Genomic DNA, 21984 nt, shown 5'->3' on the forward strand with positions numbered 1-21984 from the left:
ACACAACTGTCCAGCCAGCACACAGTTTTGGATGATGATGAGGAGAAACAGTGTTTACAGCAGGATGACACCGAAAGCAGCTTAGGGGCATCACTGGAGCGTGGCTGGGGGGATACAGAGGACACAGATGATACACCTCCTACAGAGAACAGCTTTTCATTGCCTCTGGGCAGCCTGGCACACATGAGAGACTACATGCTGCAGTGCCTACGCAACGATCGCCGAGTTGCCCACATTCTAACAAGTGCTGATTACTGGGTGGCCACCCTGCTGGATCCCCACTACAAAGACAACGTGGTGTCCTTAATTCCGTCACTGGAGCATGATTATTTGTGTGGATCCACGATTGCTGTATTGTTGTTTCATCAAAAATTTCACACCAAAATCTACAATACATAGTGTTGAGTAATGTGTGTTTTTTATTGTGATTTTCATGTTTTCTGCACCATCTTAAAAGCAAAGTGATTTCGCAAAGAAGTTTCTATATGCTTTTAAATAAGAGATTTATTCGTAATTACATAAATTTCTCAATCATCATTTACATTTATTTCCCTTTCTTGGACTACAACTTGAAAGCTTTGGCTTTTCCCCTGTATGAGTTTTCTGATGGAAACCAAGATTTGTTTTCCGATTAAAACATTTCCCACAATCCGAGCATGAAAATGGCTTCTCCCCTGTGTGAATTCTCTGATGTCTGACAAGATCTGTTTTAGCATTAAAACATTTCTCGCATTCTGAGCATGAAAATGGCTTCTCCCCTGTGTGAGTTCTCTGATGTATAACAAGATCTTGCTTCTGGATAAAAGATTTCCCACATTCTGAACATAAAAATGGTTTCTCCCCTGTGTGAATTCTCTGATGTATAACAAGATTTGATTTCCAATTAAAACATTTCCCACATTCTGAGCATGAAAATGGCTTCTCCCCTGTGTGAATTCTCTGATGTATACCAAGTTCTTGCTTCTGGGTAAAATATTTCCCACATTCTGAACATGAAAATGGCTTCTCCCCTGTGTGAATTCTCTGATGTCTAACAAGATATGATTTAGCACTAAAACATTTCTCACATTCTGAGCATGAAAATGGCTTCTCTCGTCTTTGATGTACACTACTTCTGTGTTCTTTGTTTTGCTTTATAAATGATAAATGTGATAAATCAGAAGATCGGATATATTGAAAAGATTCAGATGATGGATCTTTGCTGCGAAAGTCTGAGGATACATCTGGGATAATGACGTGCTGTTCGTATACATCTTGAGTCAAAGTATGTTGTGACGATATCCCATGTCCCTCTGAGCTCCTGGTGCAGTCTTCTGCCAATAATAAATTTGTATTATTTTTTAATAATATAACCTTAAATAATATTAATATGCTATAACATTTCTATCTCAACACTTAAATATAAATTGCAAGGAATGTAGCAAAATTAAATTCTTCACTGAGTAGGACAGTGGTTTGCAAAACAGATCCTAATCTAATCTATTCTCAGAGCAAGAACCATTAGTTCAGAATGTTAGGTCACTAGGCTGTAGTTTTTCACTTTTGTGTTGAAACCAGTATATTCAAAGGTTCACTTTTCAGTGTGTCTACCATATTCTTTTCTAGTTAAATGCTCATTTGATAATCATAAAATGACCTGTAAGAAAGTGCTATTAGCTGGTGTCCATAACAGAGGGTGAGGGGGCTCAGCTGTATAATGATAGCCAAGTTCCTGCTCTAACATGGCAACCAATGGTCTAATGAAAACAAAAACATTGCGGAGTTGCTGGGAATTCTTTTTCTATTCTTTTTAAAAACAGTTAAAAACAACACTTTTCCCAGAACAAAAGCAAGCTCTAATATGACCACATCAACAGAAAAATAAAAATAAGCTGTGGCTCTTAAAATGCAATGATAAAAAAGGGGGGGGGGGGGGGGGGGGGAGTTACTTGGTCACTAACGCCCAAAAATTGGCTGCCCCCAATGGGGTTAAATAGGCTGTCAGATATGACCTTCGGAGGAAACCCATGGAAACATAGGAAGAACATAAAAGCTCCAGGCATGACCAAAGCATCTGCAGGTGAATGCGCACGGACCCTTATACAAGAAACTCAGGGAGGTCTCATTGTAATTTTTTTTTCTAGTTATTTCTCAGCGCAGCAATGTTTTATTAAAAACCTATGCAGCTAAAAAAACTGACAGAACACAGAGCTAAAAGGGGGATTCCAGGAGTAAATTACTGATGACTAATCCTCAGAAGAGGTAAGAATATGATTGCGAAAATTCGCATAAAATATTCGCTTGAACTGGTATTTTAAAAAAAATCTAATATTCGCGATTACAAATATATTTTGCGATATTCTAAATATTTGCGAATTCTCGAAGTGCCGATATTCGTCATTAAAATTCACAATTCGAATATTTGTGATCAACACTAATGAGGACCAATCTGCCAATGCGACATACGAGTGCCATATTTATTTTATTTATTCAGTGGCACTTTAGTCTCCATGCAGTGGTCACCTCTTTGTTTTAATAGTTATTAATAAAAATTTTATTTTATTCACAGTTTATTCCACTTCTTCTATAGAGGAGAAAACCTCTTTAAAAGTATCTAGTGAAGGAGTAGAATCTGTGGGTTTTCTCTGCTTTATTTAGTGGTTACTACTCACCTGGGCGGTTATCTGTAGGAATGTCCTCTATACTCTGCTCATCACCCCTCACATCTGTCTCTGTAGGATTAATATTGTTCAGATCTTCACCTGGATTAACAAACTGTGAAACAAATATTATAGAAGTCATCAGAAGGTTGGAGAAGTCGTGTGGAAGATCAGTAATTAGAATGACAACCATAAATGATAGGACAGCAGGAGTTATCTGACCCAAATATCTGCATGTCTCCTATACTAATCCAACCTATTAGTTCTTTATTCCAACCAGCAGTCTCCATAACTAGAACATTGTGAGAAGATCCAGACTACATGTAATGTCTATGGTCAGCTGTAATTCTGCCATCTCTACCTTTCTCATTATACAAGGATAAAACATAGAATACTTGTGGATAAAACAAGATCTTCACAGCCTTCTACAGATCATAGGGGACATTTCATGAGACCTTATCTCCATCTACCTGATCTTCATGTGGGATATTGTGATGTTCTTCTGTACCATCCTGTGGAAGAAGAGGACTGGGACATCTCTCTTGTGTTCTTCTCTCTTCCTTAACTGTTGGAAACACATCCAGTGACTGAATTAATTCCTTACATACAGATAATGAGAGGACGTGTGTATTTAGTCATGTCTATTACCTGGTGATGTGAGGGGCCAGTGATCCTCCATCATGACGTCCTTGTAGAGATCTTTGTTTCCTTCTAAATACTCCCACTCCTCCATGGAGAAATAGATGGTGACATCCTGGTACCTTATAGGAACCTGACAACACAATGATACAGTCACCACCCAAATCCCTTCATAGCGTTCCTGTATAATGTCCCAGCATTCCTAGCAGTGTCACCTCTCCAGTCAGCAGCTCAATCATCTTGTTGGTGAGCTCTAGGATCTTCTCTCTATTGATTTCCTCATGTATCAGGGGATGAGGTGGAGGCCCCATGTTTGGGCTCAGGGTTCTTCCCCATCCTTCAGACACAGGGTCCTGACAGCGCTCTCTAGAGGTCTTCTTCACTACTGTGTAGTCCTGGTTTGGAGAGACACAGTAATAAATATCACTCCATACATTAGATAAGATTAGATAAGATGATGTAATGTGACATCATCAGAATCTCTCACCTCTCCAGTAAGCCGGAAGAGGATCTCTAGGGTGAGATTTATTATACTCTCCGCCATCTTGTCCCTGTCCATTCTTGATAGGTCAATCAGGAGAAGGATCTGATATAGAAGAACTCCACTGAGCGGATCCTATATTGTAGGAGAGACAGAGACAGCTCCACTGCATACACTCTGTAACTACATCCCGATGCAACACTTCAGGTCATCCAGCACCGATCACAACCATCACAACAAATGAATACACTGAATAGCACCCAGTCATGTGATTCCAGACTCCTCCCATACATAGTCACATGTTCATTGCATCATCACAGGTCCTTTACCTCCTCCAACAGCACAGCCTGGAGGACTCCTCCCACACATGGTCATGACATTATGAAAGGTCCTTAAAGGGCTTGTACTTTTATTCCCGCTCCGAACTCTGACACGAAAAAGCCGGTTGTAGAGACAGAGTCTGAGCAGGGAGCGCGCCAGTGGCAGGGGCTGACTAGGCATGTTCTGCTCTAATTTGGAAAAGCAGCGCATGTTCAGTAAGAATAAAGCCATGGACGAGCTTTCTCTAAAGCTCTTCATGTCGTGTGCAGCCATGGACGAATGGCTGCACGCAGAGCGGGGCTGAGGGGGCTCATTATAAAAACATTACCATTCAGATTTTTTTTATAAAGTATATTAGGAAACTCTTTTTTACCCTACCTCCCACTATATAGTGGAAAGTACTTATATAGTGGCCCACTAGTCTCCCCCTCCCCCATACATGTAGTGTCCAGCGGTGCAGGTGGAGGTATGTGTACAGTCACTGCCATTGTCTGTCAGGATTACTGGGGATGGGGATCAGTAAGGCTGTGGACACCTTTCATCTTTTCTTTAGATTGAATTCTATGTATTTTTCCTGGTATGATGGAATAATTCTAACCCCCAGTGACACGCTGAATCCCTTGTATAACACGTGGCGGTATCAACTTTGAGAAATGTGTTTGAGCATGTGGGATGTCTGACAAATACTTTCTATTCCTGGCTTTTTTCGTTGGTTATCTACTTGGTGCAGCCTTAGCATGTCCGTGCTCTCCACCGCTCAAAGGTGAGCTGCTATTCTCTCTCTGTGAATAAAATACACTATGTAACATCCACACCTCATGCCCCGGAAGAAACCATACGTAGTGGAGGTGGCGATTGTACTGGTCTATACTTATTGGGGAGGTGGCGGTTGTGATGGTCTATCATTTTGGGGAAGGTGGCGGTTGTGCTGGTCTATAATTTTGGGGAAGGTGGCGGTTGTGCTGGTCTATACTTATGGGGCAGGTGGTGGTTGTGCGGGTCGATACTTATAGGGGAAGTGGTGGTTGTGCTGGTCGATACTTATTGGGGAGGTGGCGGTTGTGCTGGTCTATACTTATGGGACAGGTGGTGGTTGTGCTGGTCTATACTTATTGGGGAGGTGGCGGTTGTGCTGGTCGATACTTATTGGGGAGGTGGCGGTTGTGCTGGTCTATACTTATGGGGCAGGTGGTGGTTGTGCTGGTCGATACTTATAGAGGAAGTGGCGGTTGTGCTGGTCTAAGCTTATTGGAGAGGTGGCGGTTGTGCTTGTCTATACTTATGGGGCAGGTGGTGGTTGTGCTGGCCGATACTTATAGGGGAAGTGGTGGTTGTGCTGGTCGATACTTATTGGGGAGGTGGCGGTTGTGCTGGTCTATACTTATGGGGGGAAGTGGCGGTTGTGCTGGTCTAAGCTTATTGGAGAGGTGGCGGTTGTGCTGGTCGATACCTATTGGGGAGGTGGCGGTTGTGCTGATCTATACCTATGGGAAGAGTGGTGGTTGTCCTTGTTGATACTTTTTGAGGTGGTGGCGGTTGTGCTGGTCGATAGTTATTGGAGAGGTGGCGGTTGTGCTGGTCGATACCTATTTGGAGGTAGTGGTTGTTCTCCTCTATACTTATGGGGGAAGTGGTGATTGTCCTCGTTGATACATATTGGGGAGGTGGCGGTTGTGCTGATCTATACTTATTGGGGAGGTGGTGATTTTATATGTGTTTTTAGTTACCTATCCGTAAAGGCGCATTATTTCTGTGTAATATACAATTATGGCGCTGTGTTATCTTTTTTTTTTAATTATTATTATTGGTTGGTGACACAGTCACATAGATTGCAATAGGTCCACGTTGTTAAGGGTTAGTGTACGCTGTTTAGATGAAAACCCCCTTCAGTCCTCCGACTGCAGATTCTCGAGAGATAAAGGAAAAGAACAGGACTCTTGAGGGATACACATTCCAAGAGGAGAGCTCCAGTCAATACCCATTACCCAACAGGCTCCTTAACCACTTCAACCCCGCTAGCTAAAACCCCCTTAATGACCAGGCCACTTTTTACACTTCTGCACTACACTACTTTCACCGTTTATTGCTCGGTCATGCAACTTACCACCCAAATGAATTTTACCTCCTTTTCTTCTCACTAATAGAGCTTTCATTTGGTGGTATTTAATTGCTGCTGACATTTTTACTTTTTTTGTTATTAATCGAAATTTAACGATTTTTTTGGAAAAAAATGAAATTTTTCACTTTCAGCTGTAAAATTTTGCAAAAAAAACGACATCCATATATAAATTTTTCGCTAAATTTATTGTTCTACATGTCTTTGATAAAAAAAAGATGTTTGGGGGAAAAAAAATGGTTTGGGTAAAAGTTATAGCGTTTACAAACTATGGTACAAAAATGGGAATTTCCGCTTTTTGAAGCAGCTCTGACTTTCTGAGCACCTGTCATGTTTCGTGAGGTTCTACAATGCCCAGACAGTAGAAAACCCCCACAAATGACCCCATTTTGGAAAGTAGACACCCTAAGGTATTCGCTGATGGGCATAGTGAGTTCATAGAACTTTTTATTTTTTGTCACAAGTTTTTTTTTTCCTTACAAAGTCTCATATTCCACTAACTTGTGACAAAAAATTAAAACTTCCAAGAACTCACTATGCCCATCATGAAATACCTTGGGGTGTCTTCTTTCCAAAATGGGGTCACCACAAGTTAGCGGAAAATGATGATTTTTTTTTTTTTTTTCTTACAAAGTCTCATATTCCACTAACTTGCGACAAAAAATAAAAAATTCTAGAAACTCGCCATGCCCCTCACGGAATACCTTGGGGTGTCTTCTTTCCAAAATGGGGTCACTTGTGGCGTAGTTATACTGCCCTGGCAATTTAGGGGCCCAAATGTGTGAGAAGAACTTTGCAATCAAAATGTGTAAAAAATGGCTGGTGAAATCCAAAAGGTGCACTTTGAAATATGTGCCCCTTTGCCCACCTTGGCTGCAAAAAAGTGTCACACATCTGGTATCGCCGTACTCAGGAGAAGTTGGGGAATGTGTTTTGAGGTGTTATTTTACATATACCCATGCTGGGTGAGATAAATATCTTGGCAAAAAACAACTTTTCCAATTTTTTTATACACAGTTGGCATTTGACCAAGATATTTCTCTCACCCAGCATGGGTATATGTAAAATAACACCCCAAAACACATTCCCCAACTTCTCCTGAGTACGGCGATACCAGATGTGTGACACTTTTTTGCAGCCAAGGTGGGCAAAGGGGCACATATTTCGCAGGCCATTTTTTACACATTTTGATTGCAAAGTTCTTCTCACACATTTGGGCCCCTAAATTGCCAGGGCAGTATAACTACGCCACAAGTGACCCCATTTTGGAAAGAAGACACCCCAAGGTATTCCGTGAGGGGCATGGCGAGTTCCTAGAATTTTTTATTTTTTGTCACAAGTTAGTGGAATATGAGACTTTGTAAGAAAAAAAAAAATCATCATTTTCCGCTAACTTGTGACAAAAAATAAAAAATTCTAGGAACTCGCCGTGCCCCTCACGGAATACCTTGGGGGGTCTTCTTTCCAAAATGGGGTCATGTGAGATTTTCTTTTTTGACACAAGTTAGTGGAATATGAGACTTTGTAAGAAAAAACAAAACAAAAAAATATATATATTTCCGCTAACTTGGGCCTAAAAAATGTCTGAATGGAGCCTTACAGGGGGGGTGATCAATGACAGGGGGGTGATCACCCATATACACTCCCTGATCACCCCCCTGTAAGGCTCCATTCAGACGTCCGCATGTGTTTTGCGGATCCGATCCATGTATCCGTAAAAATCATACGGACGTCTGAATGGAGCCTTACAGGGGGGTGATCAATGACAGGGGGGTGATCACCCATATACACTACCTGATCACCCCCCTGTCATTGATCACCCCCCTGGTAAGGCTCCATTCAGACGTCCGTATGATTTTTACGGATCCACGGATCCGTAAAAATCATACGGACGTCTGAATGGAGTTTTGCGGATCCGATCCATGTATCCATGGATCCGTAAAAATCATACGGACGTCTGAATGGAGCCTTACAGGGGGGTGATCAATGACAGGGTGGTGATCAATGACAGGGAAGTGATCAGGAAGTCTATATGCGTGATCACCCCCTTGTCATTGATCACCCCCCTGTAAGGCTCCATTCAGACGTCCGCATGTGTTTTGCGGATCCGATCCATGTATCCGTGGATCCGTAAAAATCATACGGACGTCTGAATGGAGCCTTACAGGGGGGTGATCAATGACAGGGGGGTGATCAGGGAGTCTATATGGGGTGATCAGTGGTTCATAAAGGGTTAATAAGTGACGGGGGGGGGGGGGGGGTAGTGTAGTGTGGTGTTTGGTGCTACTTTATTGAGCTGCCTGTGTCCTCTGGTGGTCGATCCAAACAAAAGGGACCACCAGAGGACCAGGTAGCAGGTATATTAGACGCTGTTATCAAAACAGCGTCTAATATACCTGTTAGGGGTTAAAAAAATCATATCTCCAGCCTGCCAGCGAGCGATCGCCGCTGGCAGGCTAGAGATCCACTCGCTTACCTTCCGTTCCTGGGTGCACGCGCGCGTTCACAGTAAATCTCGGCTCTCGCGGGAGGACGCGTATATGCGTCCACCCAGAAAAGCAGGGCCGCCGCCAGGACGCAATCCTGCGTAGGGCGGTCCTGAGGTAGTTAAAGGAGTTGTGGCTCTGTCAACCCATGAAAAAGATGCCAAAGTGTAAGAAAAAATTGGCACAAAAGGCTACAAAAAAAAATAGTGACCAGCAGAAAAAAGATAACATCATTCCTACTGCCTAATAAGAGATATAAAAATAGACCTCAGAAAACAATGGCGCAATTGCATATTTCACCATTCCACCCCGAATAACTTAATGTAACGGTTCCATTAAAAAATACAAGTCAGCCCGGAAAATAACAACCCCTTCTGTCAGCAGTGACCGGACACATACCTCCGGCTGCACCGCTGGACACTACATGTATGGGGGAGGGAGAGACTAGTGGGCTAAAGGACCTTTCATGATGTCATGACCATGTGACTATGTGTGGGAGGAGTCAGGCTGTGCTGCTGGAGGAGGTAACGGACCTGTGCTAATGACATGACCATGTGACTGTGTGTGGGAGGAGTCAGGCTGTGCTGCTGGAGGAGGTAACGGACCTGTGCTAATGACATGACCATGTGACTGTGTGTGGGAGGAGTCAGGCTGTGCTGCTGAAGGAGGTAACGGACCTGTGCTAATGACATGACCATGTGACTGTGTGTGGGAGGAGTCAGGCTGTGCTGCTGGAGGAGGTAAAGGACCTGTGCTAATGACATGACCATGTGACTATGTGTGGGAGGAGTCAGGCTGTGCTGCTGGAGGAGGTAAAGGACCTGTGCTAATGACATGACCATGTGACTGTGTGTGGGAGGAGTCAGGCTGTGCTGCTGGAGGAGGTAACGGACCTGTGCTAATGACATGACCATGTGACTGTGTGTGGGAGGAGTCAGGCTGTGCTGCTGAAGGAGGTAACGGACCTGTGCTAATGACATGACCATGTGACTGTGTGTGGGAGGAGTCAGTCTCCAGGCTGTGCTGCTGGAGGAGGTAAAGTCATCACTATGTGATTATGTGTGGGAGGGGTCAGATTCGAGGTGAGGAGATAAAGGACCTTTCATGATGTCATCATCATGTGATTATATGTGGGAGGAGTCAGGTGCTCAGGAATCTTGCTGTGCTGGTTGTGAATGGTGCTGATAACCAGAAGCTTTCAGAGCTTGTATGGAGCGGGCTCAGGCACTGATCTCTCTATGGCAGGTGCCGGATGTATTACACAGATGACAATCTGGGAATGGAGATGACTCTGATCCCAGTCATTTAACCCATCAGATACCGCTGTCCATAGCGACTGCGGCATCTGTGAGGTTAGACAGAGGTAGGGGTTTTCTCTGATCAGAGCCCCTGTGGCAAAATCATGGGGCTCCAATCATCGGTTGCTATGACAGCCTGGTGCCTTGTGTAGACTCCTAGGCCTGTCATAGTGAACTGCCTGCAAAGTTAAAGGGAACCTGGATTTTGTGTATAGAGCTGAGGACATGGGCTGCTAGATCGCCACTGGCACACCAACAATACCCAGTCCCCATAGCTCTGTGTGCTTTTATTGTGTAAAAAAACGATTTGATACATATGAAAATGAACCTGAGATGAGTCCTGTCCCTGAGATGAGTCCAGCGTGAAGGAGCCCAGCACCGCCCCGTATCCTCCGAATCTCTTCCTTACTCCCTGACATCAGAAAGCTAGAGCGCCGTAATCTCGCGATGCGCGAGCTAGAGCATGCGGATGTGCTAGTGGCGATCTAGCAACCCATGTCCTCAGCTCTATACCCAAAATCCTGGTAACTGGTTCCCTTTAAGCCTGAAACACAGCTTGACAGGCAGTCTGCAAAGATACCATAGACTGCAATAATCTTCTATTGCAGTGAGTAGTACAAGTGATTACATATACACTTCCCCTAAGGGTACTAAAAATTATATTAACCCCTTCTACCCCAGTTTTTGCCTTTCTGCCCGGGGCATTTTTTTCAAATCTGCTTTTGTCACTTTATATGTGTAACGGTCACGTACACACACACACACAGGGGGCGGATAGTGACTACTGCACTCCACCCTCACCCCTGGCCCTGCCTACTTGCCACATGAGTCCTGATCACAAGGGACAACTGGACGGCAGTCCCTAACTTAGGATACGTGCGGAAAGGACAGACAAGACAAATAACGGAACGTGAACGGACCGGGTCAATACCTAGAGAGCTACGCAGTACTAAGGAATGAGCAGAGAATAGTCAGGAAAAGCCGAGGTCAAATACCAGGAGAGAAACGAAGTACAACAGGAGTCCGCAAAGCATCGTCAGGTAGAAGCCGGGGTCAGAATACCAGGAGACATGCGCAGTACAGGAGGAGCAGGCAGAGAACCGTCAGGGAACGCAGGATCAGGTAAGTAGGCAAGAAACCAAACAAATGCCAGATACCTAATTAGCCAGCAGGCTGAGGTCATGTGACGTGGCCAGCGCCACATGACCTGCACCAGGGAGAACAGCCGAGCACCGAGTGTCCAGCTCATTGCTCAGACTTCCCCTGGTTACTAGGGGAACTGAGGACGCCGGCCGTGCAGAGGAGATATGCGTGGCCGGTCCGTCCCGCCCCCTGTTACCTAGGAGATGAGGGCGCTGGGCGCGTCCTCCCTCCTGTACAGCAAAGGTACGCCGACGCCGCTGAGGAGAGCGAGCGCCTCGGCGTCCCGTGACAATATGGTAATAACTTAATTATTTTCTCATGACAAATTATACTTCATAATAGTAATAAATTTGAGTTAATATATTTCACCTTTATTTATGAAAAAATCCCAAATTTACCCCAAATTTTGAAAAATTATCAATTTTCAAAATTGTTATTTCACTGCTTTTAAAATAAAGTCATACCGCATAAAATAGTTATTACTTAACATTTCTTATATGTCTACTTTATGTTGCCATCATATTGAAAATGTCATTTTATTTCTTTAAACGCTAGATGGATTACAATTTTAAAAGCAATTCTTTAAGTTTTTAAGAAAAATTACTAAAACCCATTTTTTAAGGACCGGTTCAGTTAGTCACTTGGTGGGGCTTATGTACTAGAAACCACCCATAAATGACCCCATTTTAGAGACTACACCCCAAGTTATTCAAAACTGATTTTACTAACTTTGTTAACCCTTTAGGTGTTCCACAAGTATGAAAGGAAAAGGTTGATGAGATTTCAAAATTTCACTTTTTTGGCAGATTTTCCATTTTAAGTAGTGATGAGCAGCAGGGGATATATTATGATTTCGCGATATTTCATGAATATTTGGGCGAATATTCGTCATAAATTCGCGAGTTCGAGAATTCGCCATTATTTTCCTGATTGCGAAAATCGGCAATATAATATGTAACTTTTGCTACATTTTCCAAGCTGTTAAAAGTTTCCTGAGACTGGAGAAAATGGTTGGCACGGCAGAACATTACAATAGATTTATATGCAGATAGAGTGCTCCAATATATTCGCGATTGTGCAAATCAGCACTTAATGATGAGCATATTTTGGCGCAATACGTGCAACTTCACATTTTAGCAGGTCTGACTGCATATTACAGATCGGTGCACTAAGTATTGTGAACTTGTGACATCACAGCACTATGTCCGTAGCATGTATGTATGGACAGCAGAACCTATCACACTACCTGTACTGGAACCAGGGGCGTACACAGAAATCATTGGGCCCCATAGCAAGAATTTAAATTGGGCCCCCATGCCCGTTCCTAGTCTCTCCCACTATGCTCCCTGGCTCCTCTCACTACCCTCCCTAACTTCTCCCCTGCCCCACCTCATGCAGAAGTATTTTGTTCTACAAAATAGCAGTACTCATGCCGGAACCCAACAGACCCATTAGGCTACTTTCACACTTGCGGCAGGACAGATCCGACAGGCTGTTCACCATGTCGGATCCATCCTGCGGCTATTTCGCCGTGCCTCCGCTCCGTCCCCATTGACTTCATGGTGCACGGCGAAAGTCGCCGGACTAAAAAGTCAGACATGCAGTACCTTTTAGTCCGGCGGCTTTCGCAGTGCACCGCCATGCTGCACCAGAGCTCTGCCCCCGTTATAGTCAATGGGGACGGAGCGGCAGTCGCGCTAAATAGCCGCAGGATGGATCCGACATGGTGAACAGCCTGTCGGATCCGTCCTGCCGCAAGTGTGAAAGTAGCCTTATAGAGAATGGGATCTGGTAGGTCCCGGCGGTGTTCAGCATATATTGACAAGAATTTGGGGCGTTACATGATGTAATAGCACCCAACTTTCCTGCTGTCCAGCATGGCACATGCGCATAGACATGAGAAAAGTTTGAGGAAGCGAGTGCCCCCCTCCCCCATCCTCTGTGTCATGCAGGACAGCTGGGAGACACTGTCATTACTCGCTATCCTGCATGACACATGTGCAGAGACAGGAGTCTCAGGGAAAGCTGAGTGACACCCCCCCCCCCTGCCTTTCCATGTTCTTATTATCCGCATTTATGCCTTGCAGGATAGCAGGAAATCTGAGGGACATTGCATGATGTAACAGCACCCAGCTTTTCTGCTGTCCTGCATGGCACATGTGGAGAGACATGAGAATAGTCTGAGAAAGCTGAGTGACACAGCTCCCACCTCCACTCATATCTTCTCATGCCTCTGCACTTGTGCCATGCAGCACATCAGGAAAGCCGAGTCACATTACATAATAGCACCCAGCTTTCCTCCTGTTCTGAATGGCATATGTGAAGAGGAATAGCCTGGGAAAGCTGAGTGACACACACACACACCTCTGCACTGTCCGCACCTACACAAGTGGTCACTTACTTCATTACTGGCAATCCAGAGGAAATAGGAATCGGGCATAATGGAGCTAACAGGCGGGAGGCGGAGCTAGCCGGCGGGAGGCAGAGCTAGGAGGCGGGGCTATCAGACGGGAGACAGTTAGGAAGATAGATGGGGGCGGGGACTCTCCTCCACTGCGGGCTCCCCTTCCTCACGGGCCCCATAGCAGCTGCGTGGTCTGCCTATATGGTAGGTACGCCACTGACTGGAACTAGAGCTAGACTATATCACAATCTAACCTACACTGACTATCTCCCACTAACTATCTGTATTTTGTATATAAGCTAACTAACTAATTAACTATCTAATGTAATGACACAGCAAAGCACAGAGCACAGCAATGTCACTGCTGTCTTCCCCAGAACTTCAAACAACTGCAGAAAATGGTTGCTGGGGAGGTACTTATATAGTAAGGGGTAGGCAACTTTCCTATTGGTCGCTAGGGATGTTGCTAAACTCAGACAAAGACATTGCAGCCTTCTCATTGGCCCACAAGCAAGAAGCAGTGAGGGATTATGGGTAGGGATGAGCGAACTCGAACTGTATAGTTCGGGTTCGTACCGAATTTTGGGGTGTCCGTGACACGGACCCGAACCCGGACATTTTCGTAAAAGTCCGGGTTCGGGTTCGGTGTTCGTCGCTTTCTTGGCGCTTTTGTGACGCTTTCTTGGCGCTTTTTGAAAGGCTGCAAAGCAGCCAATCAACAAGCGTCATACTACTTGCCCCAAGAGGCCATCACAGCCATGCCTACTATTGGCATGGCTGTGATTGGCCAGAGCACCATGTGACCCAGCCTCTATTTAAGCTGGAGTCACATAGCGCCGCCCGTCACTCTGCTCTGATTAGCGTAGGGAGAGATTGCGGCTGCGACAGTAGGGCGAGATTAGGCAGATTAACTCCTCCAAAGGACTTGATTAACTGATCGATCTGCAGCTGTGGATCATTGAGCTGCTGATCCTCAATTGCTCACTGTTTTTAGGCTGCCCAGACCGTTTGTCAGTCACATTTTTCTGGGGTGATCGGCGGCCATTTTGTGTCTTGTGGTGCGCCAGCACAAGCTGCGACCAAGTGCATTTAACCCTCAATGGTGTGGTTGTTTTTTGGCTAAAGCCTACATCAGGGTGAAGCTGTCACACCAAGTGCATTTAACCAGCAATAGTCTGTTCATTTTTTGGCCATATACAAAATCAGGGGCAAGCTGCGCCTGTCACCAAGTGCATTTAACCCTCAATGGTGTGGTTGTTTTTTGGCTAAAGCCTACATCAGGGTGAAGCTGTCACACCAAGTGCATTTAACCAGCAATAGTCTGTTCATTTTTTGGCCATATACAAAATCAGGGGCAAGCTGCGCCTGTCACCAAGTGCATTTAACCCTCAATGGTGTGGTTGTTTTTTGGCTAAAGCCTACATCAGGGTGAAGCTGTCACACCAAGTGCATTTAACCAGCAATAGTCTGTTCATTTTTTGGCCATATACAAAATCAGGGGCAAGCTGCGCCTGTCACCAAGTGCATTTAACCCTCAATGGTGTGGTTGTTTTTTGGCTAAAGCCTACATCAGGGTGAAGCTGTCACACCAAGTGCATTTAACCAGCAATAGTCTGTTCATTTTTTGGCCATATACAAAATCAGGGGCAAGCTGCGCCTGTCACCAAGTGCATTTAACCCTCAATGGTGTGGTTGTTTTCTGGCTAAAGCCTACATCAGGGTGAAGCTGTCACACCAAGTGCATTTAACCAGCAATAGTCTGTTTATTTTTTGGCCATATACTACATCAGGGGCAAGCTGCGCCCGTCACCAAGTGCATTTAACCCTCAGTAGTGTGGTTGGTCAAGCTGTGACACCAAGTGCATTTAACCAGCAATAGTCTGTTCATTTTTTGGCCATATACTACATCAGGGGCAAGCTGCGCCCGTCACCAAGTGCATTTAACCAGCAATAGTGTGGTTATTTTTTGGCCATATCCCAGTCTAATTCTGTCACTAAATCCATACCGGTCACCCAGCGCCTAAATACTAGGCCTCAAATTTATATCCCGCTAAATCTCTCGTTACCGCTGTCCTGTTGTAGCTGGGAAAGTTATTTAGTGTCCGTCAAAGCACATTTTTTGTTCTGGGTTGAAGTACAATTCCCAATTTAGCAATTTCATAATTTAGTGGTTTCTGCTATATCAGAGCTATTTGAAATCTATCCCTAAAAGGGTATATAATATTCAAGGTGCACATTGGGTCATTCAGAATAACTTCACACACACCCGCTACTGTGTATTTTCAAGTCTAATTCTGTCACTAAACCCATACCTGTCACCCAGCGCCTAAATACTAGGCCTCAAATTTATATCCTGCTAAATCTCTCGTTACCGCTGTCCTGTTGTAGCTGGGAAAGTTATTTAGTGTCCGTCAAAGCACATTTTTTGTTCTGGGTTGAAGTACAATTCCCAATTTAGCAATTTCATAATTTAGTGGTTTCTGCTATATCAGAGCTATTTGAAATCTATCCCTAAAAGGGTATATAATATTCAAGGTGCACATTGGGTCATTCAGAATAACTTCACACACACCCGCTACTGTGTATTTCCAAGTCTAATTCTGTCACTAAACCCATACCTGTCACCCAGCGCCTAAATACTAGGCCTCAAATTTATATCCTGCTAAATCTCTCGTTACCGCTGTCCTGTTGTAGCTGGGAAAGTTATTTAGTGTCCGTCAAAGCACATTTTTTGTTCTGGGTTGAAATACAATTCCCAATTTAGCAATTTCATAATTTAGTGGTTTCTGCTATATCAGAGCTATTTGAAATCTATCCCTAAAAGGGTAGATCATATTGAAGGTGCACATAGGGTCATTCAGAATAACTTCACACACACCCGCTACTGTGTATTTCCAAGTCTAATTCTGTCACTAAACCCATACCTGTCACCCAGCGCCTAAATACTAGGCCTCAAATTTATATCCCGCTAAATCTCTCGTTACCGCTGTCCTGTTGTAGCTGGGAAAGTTATTTAGTGTCCGTCAAAGCACATTTTTTGTTCTGGGTTGAAGTACAATTCCCAATTTAGCAATTTCATAATTTAGTGGTTTCTGCTATATCAGAGCTATTTGAAATCTATCCCTAAAAGGGTATATAATATTCAAGGTGCACATTGGGTCATTCAGAATAACTTCACACACACCCGCTACTGTGTATTTCCAAGTCTAATTCTGTCACTAAACCCATACCTGTCACCCAGCGCCTAAATACTAGGCCTCAAATTTATATCCTGCTAAATCTCTCGTTACCGCTGTACTGTTGTTGCTTGGAAAGATATTTAGTGTCCGTCAAAGCACATTTTTTGTTCTGGGTTGAAGTACAATTCCCAATTTAGCAATTTCATAATTTAGTGGTTTCTGCTATATCAGAGCTATTTGAAATCTATCCCTAAAAGGGTATATAATATTCAAGGTGCACATTGGGTCATTCAGAATAACTTCACACACACCCGCTACTGTGTATTTCCAAGTCTAATTCTGTCACTAAACCCATACCTGTCACCCAGCGCCTAAATACTAGGCCTCAAATTTATATCCTGCTAAATCTCTCGTTACCGCTGTCCTGTTGTAGCTGGGAAAGTTATTTAGTGTCCGTCAAAGCACATTTTTTCTTCTGGGTTGAAATACAATTCCCAATTTAGCAATTTCATAATTTAGTGGTTTCTGCTATATCAGAGCTATTTGAAATCTATCCCTAAAAGGGTAGATCATATTGAAGGTGCACATAGGGTCATTCAGAATAACTTCACACACACCCGCTACTGTGTATTTCCAAGTCTAATTCTGTCACTAAACCCATACCTGTCACCCAGCGCCTAAATACTAGGCCTCAAATTTATATCCCGCTAAATCTCTCGTTACCGCTGTCCTGTTGTAGCTGGGAAAGTTATTTAGTGTCCGTCAAAGCACATTTTTTGTTCTGGGTTGAAGTACAATTCCCAATTTAGCAATTTCATAATTTAGTGGTTTCTGCTATATCAGAGCTATTTGAAATCTATCCCTAAAAGGGTATATAATATTCAAGGTGCACATTGGGTCATTCAGAATAACTTCACACACACCCGCTACTGTGTATTTTCAAGTCTAATTCTGTCACTAAACCCATACCTGTCACCCAGCGCCTAAATACTAGGCCTCAAATTTATATCCTGCTAAATCTCTCGTTACCGCTGTACTGTTGTTGCTTGGAAAGATATTTAGTGTCCGTCAAAGCACATTTTTTGTTCTGGGTTGAAGTACAATTCCCAATTTAGCAATTTCATAATTTAGTGGTTTCTGCTATATCAGAGCTATTTGAAATCTATCCCTAAAAGGGTATATAATATTCAAGGTGCACATTGGGTCATTCAGAATAACTTCACACACACCCGCTACTGTGTATTTTCAAGTCTAATTCTGTCACTAAACCCATACCTGTCACCCAGCGCCTAAATACTAGGCCTCAAATTTATATCCTGCTAAATCTCTCGTTACCGCTGTACTGTTGTTGCTGGGCAAGATATTTAGTGTCCGTCAAAGCACATTTTTTGTTCTGGGTTGAAATACAATTCCCAATTTAGCAATTTCATAATTTAGTGGTTTCTGCTATATCAGAGCTATTTGAAATCTATCCCTAAAAGGGTATATAATATTCAAGGTGCACATTGGGTCATTCAGAATAACTTCACACACACCCGCTACTGTGTATTTTCAAGTCTAATTCTGTCACTAAACCCATACCTGTCACCCAGCGCCTAAATACTAGGCCTCAAATTTATATCCTGCTAAATCTCTCGTTACCGCTGTACTGTTGTTGCTGGGCAAGATATTTAGTGTCCGTCAAAGCACATTTTTTGTTCTGGGTTGAAATACAATTCCCAATTTAGCAATTTCATAATTTAGTGGTTTCTGCTATATCAGAGCTATTTGAAATCTATCCCTAAAAGGGTATATAATATTCAAGGTGCACATTGGGTCATTCAGAATAACTTCACACACACCCGCTACTGTGTATTTCCAAGTCTAATTCTGTCACTAAACCCATACCTGTCACCCAGCGCCTAAATACTAGGCCTCAAATTTATATCCCGCTAAATCTGTCCCTAGTGCTGTAGCTGGGCGAGTTATTTAGTGTCCGTTCAAGCACATTTCTTGTTCTGGGTTGAAATACAATTCCCAATTTAGCAATTTCATAATTTAGTGGTTTCTGCTATATCAGAGCTATTTGAAATCTATCCCTAAAAGGGTATATAATATTCAAGGTGCACATAGGGTCATTCAGAATAACTTCACACACCCGCTACTGTGCATTTCCAAATCTAATTCTGTCACTAAACCCATACCTGTCACCCAGCGCCTAAATACTAGGCCTCAAATTTATATCCCGCTAAATCTCTCGTTACCGCTGTCCTGTTGTGGCTGGGAAAGTTATTTAGTGTCCGTCAAAGCACATTTTTTGTTCTGGGTTGAAATACAATTCCCAATTTAGCAATTTCATAATTTAGTCGTTTCTGCTATATCAGAGCTATTTGAAATCTATCCCTAAAAGGGTAGATCATATTGAAGGTGCACATAGGGTCATTCAGAATAACTTCACACACACGCTTCTGTGCATTTCCAAGTCTAATTCTGTCACTAAATCCATACCGGTCACCCAGCGCCTAAATACTAGGCCTCAAATTTATATCCCGCTGAATTTGAATACAATACATTGGGCCAAATAATATATTTGTTGTTGTGGTGAACCATAACAATGAGAAAAACATCTAGTAAGGGACGCGGACGTGGACATGGTCGTGGTGGTGTTAGTGGACCCTCTGGTGCTGGGAGAGGACGTGGCCGTTCTGCCACATCCACACGTCCTAGTGTACCAACTACCTCAGGTCCCAGTAGCCGCCAGAATTTACAGCGATATATGGTGGGGCCCAATGCCGTTCTAAGGATGGTAAGGCCTGAGCAGGTACAGGCATTAGTCAATTGGGTGGCCGACAGTGGATCCAGCACGTTCACATTATCTCCCACCCAGTCTTCTGCAGAAAGCGCACAGATGGCGCCTGAAAACCAACCCCATCAGTCTGTCACATCACCCCCATGCATACCAGGGAAACTGTCTCAGCCTCAAGTTATGCAGCAGTCTCTTATGCTGTTTGAAGACTCCGCTGGCAGGGTTTCCCAAGGGCATCCACCTAGCCCTTCCCCAGCGGTGAAAGACATAGAATGCACTGACGCACAACCACTTATGTTTCCTGATGATGAGGACATGGGAATACCACCTCAGCATGTCTCTGATGATGACGAAACACAGGTGCCAACTGCTGCGTCTTTCTGCAGTGTGCAGACTGAACAGGAGGTCAGGGATCAAGACTGGGTGGAAGACGATGCAGGGGACGATGAGGTCCTAGACCCCACATGGAATGAAGGTCGTGCCACTGACTTTCACAGTTCGGAGGAAGAGGCAGTGGTGAGACCGAGCCAACAGCGTAGCAAAAGAGGGAGCAGTGGGCAAAAGCAGAACACCCGCCGCCAAGAGACTCCGCCTGCTACTGACCGCCGCCATCTGGGACCGAGCACCCCAAAGGCAGCTTCAAGAAGTTCCCTGGCATGGCACTTCTTCAAACAATGTGCTGACGACAAGACCCGAGTGGTTTGCACGCTGTGCCATCAGAGCCTGAAGCGAGGCATTAACGTTCTGAACCTGAGCACAACCTGCATGACCAGGCACCTGCATGCAAAGCATGAACTGCAGTGGAGTAAACACCTTAAAACCAAGGAAGTCACTCAGGCTCCCCCTGCTACCTCTTCTGCTGCTGCTGCCGCCTCGGCCTATTCTGCTGCTGCCGCCTCGGCCTCTTCCTCCGCCTCTGGAGGAACGTTGGCACCTGCCGCCCAGCAAACAGGGGATGTACCACCAACACCACCTCCGTCACCAAGCGTCTCAACCATGTCACACGCCAGCGTTCAGCTCTCCATCTCACAAACATTTGATAGAAAGCGTAAATTCCCACCTAGCCACCCTCGATCCCTGGCCCTGAATGCCAGCATTTCTAAACTACTGGCCTATGAAATGCTGTCATTTAGGCTGGTGGACACAGACAGCTTCAAACAGCTCATGTCGCTTGCTGTCCCACAGTATGTTGTTCCCAGCCGGCACTACTTCTCCAAGAGAGCCGTGCCTTCCCTGCACAACCAAGTATCCGATAAAATCAAGTGTGCACTGCGCAACGCCATCTGTGGCAAGGTCCACCTAACCACAGATACGTGGACCAGTAAGCACGGCCAGGGACGCTATATCTCCCTAACTGCACACTGGGTAAATGTAGTGGCAGCTGGGCCCCAGGCGGAGAGCTGTTTGGCGCACGTCCTTCCGCCGCCAAGGATCGCAGGGCAACATTCTTTGCCTCCTGTTGCCACCTCCTCCTTCTCGGCTTCCTCCTCCTCTTCTTCCACCTGCTCATCCAGTCAGCCACACACCTTCACCACCAACTTCAGCACAGCCCGGGGTAAACGTCAGCAGGCCATTCTGAAACTCATATGTTTGGGGGACAGGCCCCACACCGCACAGGAGTTGTGGCGGGGTATAGAACAACAGACCGACGAGTGGTTGCTGCCGGTGAGCCTCAAGCCCGGCCTGGTGGTGTGTGATAATGGGCGAAATCTCGTTGCAGCTCTGGGACTAGCCAATTTGACGCACATCCCTTGCTTGGCGCATGTGCTGAATTTGGTGGTGCAGAAGTTCATTCACAACTACCCCGACATGTCAGAGCTGCTGCATAAAGTGCGGGCCGTCTGTTCGCGCTTCCGGCGTTCACATCCTGCTGCTGCTCGCCTGTCTGCGCTACAGCGTAACTTCGGCCTTCCCGCTCACCGCCTCATATGCGACGTGCCCACCAGGTGGAACTCCACCTTGCACATGCTGGACAGACTGTGCGAGCAGCAGCAGGCCATAGTGGAGTTTCAGCTGCAGCACGCACGGGTCAGTCGCACTACAGAACAGCACCACTTCACCACCAATGACTGGGCCTCCATGCGAGACCTGTGTGCCCTGTTGCGCTGTTTCGAGTACTCCACCAACATGGCCAGTGGCGATGACACCGTTATCAGCGTTACAATACCACTTCTATGTCTCCTTGAGAAAACACTTAGGGCGATGATGGAAGAGGAGGTGGCCCAGGAGGAGGAGGAGGAGGAGGAAGAGGGGTCATTTTTAGCACTTTCAGGCCAGTCTCTTCGAAGTGACTCAGAGGGAGGTTTTTGGCAACAGCAGAGGCCAGGTACAAATGTGGCCAGCCAGGGCCCACTACTGGAGGACGAGGAGGACGAGGATGAGGAGGAGGTGGAGGAGGATGAGGATGAAGCATGGTCACAGCGGGGTGGCACCCAACGCAGCTCGGGTCCATCACTGGTGCGTGGCTGGGGGGAAAGGCAGGACGATGACGAT

The 21984-nt window shown here is 45.0% G+C and overlaps 1 protein-coding gene across 1 annotated transcript in view; it reads right to left on the reverse strand.

Annotated features, from left to right (window-relative positions):
* Positions 1-420: 420 nt before the first annotated feature.
* The window catches only part of LOC122941923 (oocyte zinc finger protein XlCOF22-like), a 38274-nt gene continuing 16710 nt past the window's right edge, over positions 421-21984 (reverse strand). Inside the window, exons 2-3 of the mRNA XM_044299422.1 lie at positions 2652-2856; positions 421-1313 (exon numbers count right to left, since the gene is read on the reverse strand). Of these exons, the coding sequence (XP_044155357.1) occupies positions 535-1313; positions 2652-2856 (984 nt within the window). The 3' untranslated portion in view covers positions 421-534. The remainder of the gene's footprint in view (positions 1314-2651; positions 2857-21984) is intronic.

This window comes from Bufo gargarizans, chromosome 6 (assembly GCF_014858855.1).
Source record: "Bufo gargarizans isolate SCDJY-AF-19 chromosome 6, ASM1485885v1, whole genome shotgun sequence".
Classification (NCBI taxonomy): Eukaryota; Metazoa; Chordata; class Amphibia; order Anura; family Bufonidae; genus Bufo; species Bufo gargarizans.